This window comes from Drosophila simulans, chromosome 2L, assembly GCF_016746395.2.
Source record: "Drosophila simulans strain w501 chromosome 2L, Prin_Dsim_3.1, whole genome shotgun sequence".
In the NCBI taxonomy this organism is placed as follows: Eukaryota; Metazoa; Arthropoda; class Insecta; order Diptera; family Drosophilidae; genus Drosophila; species Drosophila simulans.
The window spans coordinates 7613644-7625007 of NC_052520.2; the positions used below are offsets into that span (position 1 = coordinate 7613644).

Consider the following 11364-nt stretch of genomic DNA (forward strand, 5'->3'; position numbering starts at 1 on the left):
ACTTAATGCTTTGACTTCGGCAATGCCTTTGGCTTTTCATTTTGAATGAAAAAACTTTTCAAGTAAAGTTGGGTAAAATATTCAGCAAAAGAGAAAAAGAGTCTGTTTAATGTTAAGGGAAATAGGTATATACATATAATTTTTGATTTTAAAGAACCATTGCCCACAAAAGCTTTCAAGTTAATTACTTTTTTGTGGCTGCCTTTCAAACCTCTTGAAAACATTAGACACATTAGTTGGTTTTTCCTCCGAATTACTTGCGTTATCTCTATGTATATACTTGTGCATGTGTGGTACATCAAAATAAGTTCGAATAAAATGAATTGTTTGGTGATTTTTTCTACGTGTGGCAAACATAAAAAGCATTTCAGGTTTATTTTTATTCGTTTTTGGCATGCAAAGTGCTGTAGAGCTGAAACGAAAACTCAAGTAAAAGAAAACAAACTCGGCAAGCAAAAGAAAAACTTGGCATCGAAATCTGTACACTAGTGAGGCTGATTCTGAATTTCAAGTGTGGGTGCAAGCTAAATACGAAATAGATTAATTTAGTACAGTTTAGAGTAGAGTAGTAAATGCAACCTTGTTGTCAGTACTGAATCTATGGTATCTCTACTTCCGGTTTCCGCTGGCATCGACTTGCTAAAGAAGAGCCTAGCTAGATTGTCTAACCTCGCGCTAACCAGCGGCGATTTCTCCGAGTGCTCGGATAGATCTGAGTTATCTTGCTCCGAGCTCGCCGACCGATTGCTGCAAATAGAAGGGTACACAGTGGTGGTTGCGGTGGGTGTTTTTTGGTTGGTTTGGTGGGTATTTGGCAAAAAAAAAAAAAATATACAAAAGAAAATACTGCGATAAGTGTGTGTTCTCTTCTCATCTTGGTCCGTCAAAGAAGCTTCACTTAACGAAACCAAAACTTTTGATAAACTAAATCATAAATCGAGGTACCTGTGCACTGTGCTCGATTTTGCTTGAGTGTGTGAGTGGGCTCACACACACACACCCGCACACACATTGCAAAAGTCCTATATACACACGCATATATATCTCGCCGATCGGTTGGGTACTCACCTACTATAGATCTGTCGGCGATTGGCAGCTGTCAGGGCCGAGACATCGAACTCGATTGCCGAGTTGGAGCGTTTCAGGCCGTTCGCCTTGTGCAGCTTCTTCATAATGTTCCTCACTTTCCTATCGCGTTCGAAATCGGTTATCGGGTGCATTTAGTATTGAGAGACAAACACATTGACATTTCGGAATTTCAAACTTTTTTCTAATTAGGCGGTTGAAAAAGATTTACTTTGCTTTTTTTAAATTCAATTTTTTGTATTAACCAATTATGTTAACAAATAACTAATGCCTGAATCTGCAAAATGTTCGTTTCCAAAGCTTTTCAAACAGTTTGGAGTTCCTCAATTCTTGGGACACGGAGCACTCACTTTTCGGGCACTGGTGGTCGGACGAAGGGATCGTGTCCTGTGACGGCACTGTTCCGATTGTCGATCCGCTGCTGCTGAGCGGCCTTGTTGAACTTGAACATGGTGAAGGACTTCTTGGCGCTGGCCACCTCACACACACGAACGATGATCTTGCGACTGCTCTTGAAGACCGTGTTCAAGGTCTTGTAGACGAGAATGGAGACGGACTTGGGGGTCTGGGGATTGTGGTGCGGATTGTGGCTGGGCTGCTGGGTTAGAGGTGTGGGCAGAGATTGCTGCTGCTTCAGTTGATGCACTGGAGCATGCGGCGCGGTCGACGCCGATGATTGTGATCGGGTGATGACTTTGCTTTCCCTCTGGAGATTATTCCGATGGCACTGATCCCGCTGATCCCGGTGGCAGCTGATGATGAGCTCCGGCTCCGGATGCGACGCTGCCGGGACGTTGACCTCGCTGCAAGTGTCCTGTGGTGTTTGCAAGTGTTTTTGTGGGGGAGTTTCGAACAAAAGTTGAGTGGCCGCGGAGAAATGGAAAGAAATATGCGGTAGAACGATTTAAAAATTGATTAATCGCGAATCGAGGACGTAGCACAGCAACGAAATGAAAACGAGAACGGACAGAAGCGCTTCGTGGAAAGTAAAATGGGGAAATCATAAGCTATCAAAGCCATTTCTATTACCCCGGCATTTGCACTTGCTCAACAATCGTTCAAAGAGTGTAAAATAACTTGGGTTTAATTATTGCTGTAAAAGACAATCACAAAAGCATTTTGATAACGGACTTTGCCAAGTCCTTTTGTTTCTTTTTCAATGTGTGTTTGTGAAACGGAAGGAAAAGGATAATTAAATGAGGGATAAAACATGCTTTAGGGCATATGCCAATTTACCAATTCAACTAAACTAATTTACAGCCAATTTGTATAAAAGCGATATCTAATTTTAGGAAATTTGCATAAAAGTATTGCGTGAAACTCAAAAAAATAATCCAACGAATTTCAGCGTGTCTTGAGTGTTGATATCTTAGCAGCCAATTGAAGTTGTAAAAATCAAAATTAGTTTGCTTGTGTAAAATTGTGTTTTTTTCAGCTTTGCTCTGGTGATTTAATTTGCTCTCAATTTGGTGGCTAATTTGCATCGCTCGATAATTTGACTTGCTGATGCAACGAACGCAAATTTACCTACCGACTGCGATCTCTTAGGCAAACTTCGCTACAGTCCAAAAATGCAAGACACCTAAATTCAGGGTTCGATGTTTACAGAATTTTAGTTTTCAATTCGATTCATACGTTTTGCAGGGGTGAATGGTGGGAAATCAGGGGGAAACAGCATTTAATGAATTGCGATGAGAGCAAAACCCACTTGCCACCGATCGATTTCAATTTTCAGGTTTATATCATTTAATTGTTTTTCCCCGTTTAATTTGACAATCGTTTAAATTTTCGTTTGCGTTTGACGGAGGTTTGTTGAAGCTTAATTGAATTTTAGCGGACTCTGACAGTAAACCAATCTAAATCTTTCTGTATATATCTAAACTTATTTGTTTAAAATTATTTTAAAATCAACCAAAATGTATATATTTTTTAAAAAACTGATACCATTTAATATTCCGTTTGAGAGAAGGTCCATGAACTAATGGATATAAATATTTTTTTTATTAAAATTTCGAAAGTAAAACAAAACTTTTAAGAAAATTCAACAATTATTTGACAAATTTCGAATTTGTAAGTACTTTAACTGCAAGCAATACTGTTTGTGAAGAGCACGCTTTGTTTTAGCAGAACAGCAATTAAAATATCTGATCCGATTTCCATTTCAGATGCCGCCGCACATTACTCACTACTGTGGCTTTTGCTGTTTTGTGAATTAAAAAGAACACGCCCCTTCGGCATGCGAAACTTTTGAAGTTATTTTACCGAAAGCGAATGCGTTGCAGTTCAACGAATGTCCTTCACACGATGAAAAGTAAACCACAGCAGCAATAAAAACAACCACTTCTATGCCGGCAACAGCGGCGAAACAATGGAAAGGACTTTAATAGACGCTTAAATAAATCATACGCCCCGTGCGTCGCGCCGTTTTCCCCTCAACAGCCGCTTTACATGTGTGTGAGTGCGCGGCGTGACATTGAGCTGAGTATAGAACTGAACCAGCCTTAGTTTTTGCACGTGTTACCAGCACTTTTCCACCCCCGCGACGGCCTATTTGTCTAATTGTCTAATTCTAATTTTAAATTGTGTTTAAAGTTGCTGTTGTGGACTGGTTTAATCGTATTTGTTTTTGCCCAGTGCGGGCAAAACCCTCCCACCGCCCATTTAGCTATATAGGAACTGCACACAAATGCTCAAAGTTCGTTTCTGCCTTTTACTTTCAAGACACTTTATTGATTTTCCTTTTGGGAGCGGTGTAAGTGGTTCGTTTTATTTTCTTTTAGCTTTCAGGTGTGCACTAGACAATCCCCACACCGCCCACTTTCCACCTGTCTGGGTGTCAAATTCGTATTCATATTCACAATCACGATATGTGAGTTGTGTTCTGGCTTATCCTTCACTTTGATTATTGCATTATCCTGTCCGTCACTGGCTTGTTCATTGCAAATTAAATTGTCAATTTCGGTAAATGGCTGTAGGAAACGCAATGGAGCGCGGAGGTAGCTCTACACAAATGGAAACAGATGTCATTAATCAATATGGGGTTTAGTTCTGCGTTTTAGACATTAATTCTCAGCACTTTAATTGAATCGTCTTTGGAAAGAGCTCAATATCAATATATTACTCACGTCTCGAGTTAAAAATAGCTGATAAATGTGCCCTTAGGCAATTAGTAATTTTTTTTTTTTAGGTATTATGTGGGCTTCAAAACAAAATGATTAAGACTTTGGTGAACTTCCGCAGGTAAAATATTTTTTCTTTGGCATAATGATACGAATTCATAATAAATGAATGAATAATAAAGTGAATGCTACATTCTGGAAGCAAAATGAAATATTTTCTTGAATATTTTTTGCGTTTACTCTAAGAAAACTTAATTTTGAATAACAAACATCACTTTTGGTATATAATAATGCCTAACGCTTGTTCTTGTGTCCCATATTTTTCATGTTTAGCTTGATTAATCTACGTAAGTATCACCATCACTGGCTGTACAAAACGACTCCATTATTTTCACTCATTTAATCTGCCACCGAAAATATCAGGGACCGAAATAGAATTGCACATTAAAAATGATGATGATGGAGATGATGAGCGGAGTGGCACCTGCTTTCGACGATTCTGGGCTTTTTCCACCCTAGACCAGCACTTTCCACGACCTCTTCGCCTTCATTATGGTTGCACTCATTGTTGATTGGGTCAGACAAATTTAAATAAATTTTTAAATAGTTTCGGAAACGTCACAAAGTTGGCAAAGAGTTGACGGACGCGCGCCGTTTAATGGATTAGAATTTTTGGGGAGCACCGAAATTAACTGTGCAAAGTTCCAACAAGTTTTACAAAGTAGTTCACTCGCTGACGCGCCGAAATTTAGACGAACTTGGTTGAATATTTAAGCCATGAAAACGTGGCCAGCACGGTGCTCGGGTCGTCCGTTAATGAAGGTGCGATTCGAGTATCGTTGCGCCTGGGGCGAAAACTATGAATTTTCTTCATTCCAGTCGGACTGAGGTGTGTTCTTTGTATGGACGTATGTATATACCAACATACGCTGGTGTAAGTCGGTACTAACGCCGATTGTGGGTGAGTGGCTTAGAGTGTTTGCGTGTCCATATCGCTTCACGTTTGTGGTCGTATTTGCGGTTGACTCGTAGGTCCGACTAGCCCTCTCACTTGCTCCCCTGCCAACCGACCGACTGTCTGTCTGTCTCGCTTTCGACTGTGCGTTTTCCCCTTCTAACTGGATTATAAAAATTGATTTTTAATTTTTATGACAATTTTCCAACTGACTCATGGCGAGCAACGTCGCTTGGCATTCGCAAAGAATGCGCCTCGTCCGTTCATTCCATTCCCATCAGCTCTCCCTCGGCCAACGGAGCAACCGAATCCCCTCCATCGAATCCCATTTGAACTTGGCATGCCAGTTTGTTTTTCTTGACAATGGGCTAACAATGTATGGATAATTTACCGTGGGGCCAGCGATAAGAACGGCATTACTGGCACACGGAGGGCAAGGTCAACGCAAGTCGATTTTTTGGTGTGGGAGCTCTTATTATTTATAAAGTTTAGAGAATGTTTTAGTTTAGTTAATGCATAAGCATATTACGAGAACATATTTTGCTAACAAAATTAGCGGTATATCCTAGTGCGCAAAATACTATTTTAATTTATGTTGATTTGCATTGGAATAGCCATTTCTAGTTCTCAAAGTTCAGGTTATATCTTCCTCTGGTTTTTATTATAATATTTCCTCAGCACATAAACTTTTAATTATACTGGCTTCACTGTGCCATGTCTACCATTAAAAGTGTGGGAGGTGTGTGCTTGCGGCAAATAGTCGTGATGTTGCCCACTTCGTGACACATTAATCATGACCCGCTCAACGACTGTTTACCTTCGCTCTGACCAGCACCCATCCACCCACTCAGTGCTCACTCCATTTTCCACAGCTCCCAGGACATTCGGTTGTATGCAAATATTACAGTTTGTTTGTTTGCGGGTTTGCCTTTGATCGCTCCATATGGAAATTGGAAAACTTTTTACGCGCTGGCCTCGCGTGAAGCCAACATGAAAATTGAGGAGAGCAAAATGAAAATGGAAGCCGTTCGGCGCGGTCATTTGTCCTTAAAGTGCGTCCTAGCTGCGTGTCCCTAAGTAAAATTTATGCCCCCAGTCTGACATTTACAACACAAAGGTACAAAAGAATATTACGTAGCCATACTAGCGGCCCCACAAAATTTTACAAAACTTAGCAGAAAAACATAATAAACGATTTGAAATCAACATAACTTAAAATATGTATTTATCTTCCTTTAGTAATCTATAAGTTTTGCGGCTATTGCGGTATTGAGCGTCATGATTTATAGAAGTTCTACTGTATATTTATGGCATATATTTTTCACTGTCTGTCCGGACGAAGTGGCGCCAACAATCGTAATGGATCCTGGCATGGAAACGGGATGAGGAGACCCAATGGTCACCGCCCTCTAAATGCCGAAAGTCAACTGCGTCATTGTTGGGGAGAAGAGGCCAGCCCCAGCTGAATTTCCTCCATTTTCCGAGGGGTGAGATAAAGGGCCCCGGGCCAGGATGGCCAGGCCCATTTCCAGTGACCTTGCATCATTAACTTAATTGCTCAAACAGTCGTCGGTCCGTCCAATTGCCGGGCTGAATTATTCAGTTGTTCTGCTCGGCCAACTGGCAATTTTGCGTCTTTACTAATGTCACCACAAGCTCATAGAGGAAGCTCTGTCTCTCTCTATTCGGGGCTGCACTGGAAAAGCCATCCGACAGAACCGTTTTTCCATGGGGGCTGGTGAAAATCCCCACGTGCATTCGGTGTGGTCGTTGGCCCGTTCACGTTGTCCCCCATTTTAAAGGGGCGTCACGTGTAGCGGGGCTTAGGCCCACCCACCACAATTTGACATTTTTTACGAAAACAAAATGCAGAGATACGAAGAGAAAAACCAGGCCCAAACAATTTTCGCCGGACTAATTGGATTCAAGAGTTTTCCTGCTGCGCTTTTGTCAACGCATATTGCAACAGAAATATTCATATTTATTCATATTTGAAAGTTCACTGTCAGTACAGCCTAGCCTATAATTAAATACATACCTGCATCGTCTTATCCAGTATGAAATTACAACAATTCCACCCAATATCAAACCACCTAAGGCACACCAAAAGAGGGTCTGAAAAGAATTAAAGAACAAAATGAATTATCAGTTCATATTTGCTTAAAGTAATTTATAAATCTATACAAATTTTGAGTTCTTCCACGTCATCGATCATTTTTATTATAAGAAATCTAAAACCCTTTTCATGATCCTTTTTACACTGTACTTGTTTCTTTTTCTCAGACCAAAAATCATAAATTATTTCTTATCAGCTCAACTTTTCGCAGTCGATTCTCATCATTGCGAAAAAGGCCTTAGCCTTATCTTCAACACTTACCCAACTTGGCACTTCTTTAAGTAAAGTTTAAAGAACAACTTGAAATCATTTTCAAAGAATCATTCATTTTAAGAATTTATTTTTTATGCCAAGACCGCTGAGCTTGTAATTAAATTGTACATTTTTGTTTTCACGCTTTATTGAAGGAGGTTACTAATCATTTGCGAAAATAATCTTTTTAACTTTGGAGACAGACGGACAAGCAAGACCCCAACTTGGCATCAAATTCGGAGGTGGATCATCAATTTTGCAGCCAGAGATGTCAATTGCAGTTGGCATTTGGGGTCAGAGACGAGGCCAAAGAATGTCAATCCAGAAACGAGTCGATAGAAATCTGATTGTGTGTGCAGGAATTTGCCGATTCACGAGGTCACGGATGATTTATTGATAAAATGTCTGGATAGATCATGAAATATGCATAGCCATATGATTGGAAGGAACAATTTTCTTTATCACTTGCCGATTTAAATGAATTACTTAGGTATTTTGGTTTGTTTCCTGTACTTTGTACATTAATATGATTTAAGTGATTAATGACCATGAGATTAAATCAAATGTGACTTATTTCCATAGACCTTTCAATAGTGCTTGGGCAAGCGAAGATTGAAAGTCACATTTGCTGCCAGTTCGGCATTTGCAAACAATTTTCGAGCAATAAAATTCAATTGCCAGGACACACACTCGAAGGCATCCTTTGTCCCCGGTTCTTGGGCTCATCCTGTCACTGTGGAACTTCCTGCCAGCCTGGCATCCTGCCAAATCTGAAACAATGCCACATCAGCCTTTCCACCATTTCATTCAGCATTTGTGGCCACTTGTCTCCGCCTAACTATTTTTTGGCAACGACTTTGGCTTTTTGGCCAGCCATTTTTATGCCTCAATAATTGCAACAGCACAGAGTTGTCACGTTGTAAAAATTATAATAAATTATACGAAAATTCTCGAAGGGATACTTACAATCCAGTAGTGCGTTTCAGTTTGTCTACTTGGATTCAATTGCATCGCACGTTCCTTTCATCTAAGAGCACGTCGCAGTATGTTAGCTGCAATGGAAAATCCATAGATTGGGTTAAATAAAGTTTCATCTTAGTACTATGAGCTGGACTTGCAAGATTAAAATTTTATTTCTATTCTCGTATTTAGAAATTTTCTTTCTTCAAGCTTGCTTCAAAAGCAGATAAGGTTAGGAAAAATGTCAACATCAGCTTATCCTACACCTATTAGATTATAACAAGAAAATTTTGAATCCAAAAAAGTTGTCTCTTGATTAATACCAAATCAAGAAAATCCCATTCAAATAAATCGTGTGTTGGTGTTTCCGCCTATTTTCTTCTCCTTGATGGCTAAATATCGAGCATTGCACAGTGGTTCCCATTGTATGGGGAATGCGGCCAAAAATACTTCTAGTTGAGGTAGGCACTTGAAACTTAGCATAACATTTTCTTATTTTTGTAGCAAAATTATTTACATGAAAAAATCAGCCGGATTGGACCGGATCTTGAGGCGGAAAGTTAGAGCAAAACAAAAACAAGAATAAATTTGAATAGCTAGACCAATTATGAGAAAGTAATTATACATTTAAAGTCAAAATTTGGACTTTGATTATTTATTTTTGGCCTATGGGGGGAACCACTGTGCATTGGCCCAAAATCCAGTTCCTGTAATTACACATTTATTGATTTGTCTTTGGTCCGAATATAATTGCCAAAATAGCAAACACTGCCGCCCACTGAGTGAACTCAGCTGAGCCAACAGCAAAGGCGATTAGCTCTGCTCATCGAATTTTAAGAGCACTTTGTCCAGATTGGAGTGGTGGGAGGGGCGAAATGGGGGCGGATGTCCTGGAAAAGTTTCGACTTGGGGTCCAAGTGGAGGAGCTCATTGCGTTTGATTTACGAGGACTTGTTCAATGGAGCGCACTCAATATTTTAGTAGCTGCCGCCTCCGCAATTATCATCTTCAACGGGCCAAATATCTTTGCCTTAAATGCCATGCCTTAGTTTTGGCCTTTACGCAAGTCGAAAGGAAGGTGGGAAACGGCAAACTGTTGATTTCCCTGCTTTTCCCTTTGGAACTGTCAGTCATGTTGTTTTCCTGTTCGGCACGCGTCTGAACTTTGAACTTTTCGGGGAAATCAAATGCTGGATATATGCCGATTGCTTGTCATTAGATTCTATTTCTTGAACTCATGAAGATTCTTGAACTTAAAGTGAATCTTAAAAATCCAAATAAAATATACGAGTAACTCGAAATCGCTCAAGTTAGTTGACTTATTCTGCCAACGATATCCAAGCAATCGATTTAACATTGATCTTCTAATACACATTCATACCTTAATGTACCTTTCCATTTGACCTGATTTACCGATACTCAATATACTTTCCGTACAACAAAATATGCAAATATCTCCGACTGACTCTTCAAGTGTAATCAATGCTTTTTTACTATTTCAAGGCTCTGCTGGCGTTAAATTTGCATAGTGCCACTTGCGTGCATTGCATAAATAGATTTTTCACTCTCAAAAAACCGAAAACGGCTAAATTATACAGAAATAGGAAAAGAATTGCAGTAAGTCCGTGAGGAAAGTAAGGGGATTGTAGTGCGTGTAAATGTTTCGAAGTTCAAATGGAAATTCACGCTAGAAATTGGTAGCGATTAAGTTCCATTGCTCGAATTTAAGTTACTTTCTAGATGATTTAAGTTGATGACTAAGATGACTAAGTTCTTGCATTAATGAAACTAAGTACCTAAACCTTAGCCCCCATAGTCGACCTCATTCTTGTATTATTTATTTTCAATAGAACCGAATTTCGCATTCCACAGTACCAAATGAGGTAATCTGAATTGATGACAAACGATTGAGGATTGCAGGCTAACACTCGCACTTTATTCCCCAGGCTCTGATGTCGTTTTTATGCCGCACATGAATTCTGTCAACGTCCCATCAACAAACAGTCATATACGAGTGCCCCACACCGCCAAAAACCAAATGTGTTGGCATATGTTATGAAATTAACGAGTTTACTTTATGCGGGCGGCATTATAAACAGGCAAACAAAAATGGCCTAATAAAATTGTCAATAATGCGACACCCACATGCGGTGCGGAAATCAAATGAGGGTTAGCAAAGTGCGGAGAGTGGCTGAGATAAATGCTGACAACAAGGACATTACTCATACGCAACGTGTGCACGCTTCGACTGGAAATCAACTGCAGCTGACCAAAAATCAGTGTCACTTTCAGCGGGTTCATTTATCATCGTTTTGCCTTGGCGGCATCCAAGGATTGAGGGTCAGAGGAGCAGGTCCTGGGTCCTGGGGCAGCTGTCATGTTGAGCCAGTCAACGTGATTTGTCTCGACGCCAGTCAAATCAAGTTTTTCCTAGGAGTCGTGCCCTTTCGCTGGTGGCACACTGATCGAAACGTGTGCACCATAGAGGAAAATTTTTTTTCCACTTTTTCTTTTTCCTGTAAATGGCCATTGATACTTTTTCCAAATATTAGCTATCTTTTGATAATTTAGCTCACTCTTTTATAATTTAATATTGTATTATGTGTATACTCTTTACTATTTTTTATTGCGATTTTAATCTCTGTGCATGAAAACCGCACCCACTCTCGGGGTGGATGCGATGGGAAAATGTGGTGCCAAGTGAAAACTTTCAAGGTCCCACGCACACATTTCCTCGTTGTTGCGTGTAAACTCATAATTTGGCGGCACGGTGAAAGTTTTGCTTAGAATTCGTTGTCGCTCAATTTGATGCGTGCGAATGGGCGGTAAGCGTGGGGCGTGGCTCTCCAGGCTATTATGATTATCGCTTGCGAAAA

At 40.1% G+C, this 11364-nt stretch overlaps 1 protein-coding gene across 8 annotated transcripts in view; it reads right to left on the reverse strand.

Annotated features, from left to right (window-relative positions):
* The window catches only part of LOC6731370 (slowpoke-binding protein), a 33397-nt gene that overhangs the window by 12462 nt on the left and 9571 nt on the right, over positions 1-11364 (reverse strand). For 3 of the 8 annotated variants that reach the window (XM_016178744.3, XM_016178743.3, XM_016178747.2), the window contains exons 1-5: positions 8495-8566; positions 7199-7275; positions 1437-1900; positions 1069-1188; positions 580-747 (exon numbers count right to left, since the gene is read on the reverse strand). In XM_016178744.3, coding sequence (XP_016023978.1) covers positions 580-747; positions 1069-1188; positions 1437-1900; positions 7199-7204 — 758 coding nt within the window. In that variant the 5' untranslated portion in view covers positions 7205-7275; positions 8495-8566. Of the gene's footprint in view, positions 1-579; positions 748-1068; positions 1189-1436; positions 1901-7198; positions 7276-8494; positions 8581-11364 lie in introns of those variants that run through there. The other 5 variants (XM_016178749.3, XM_016178741.2, XM_016178750.3 and 2 more) reach the window with 3 other exon arrangements.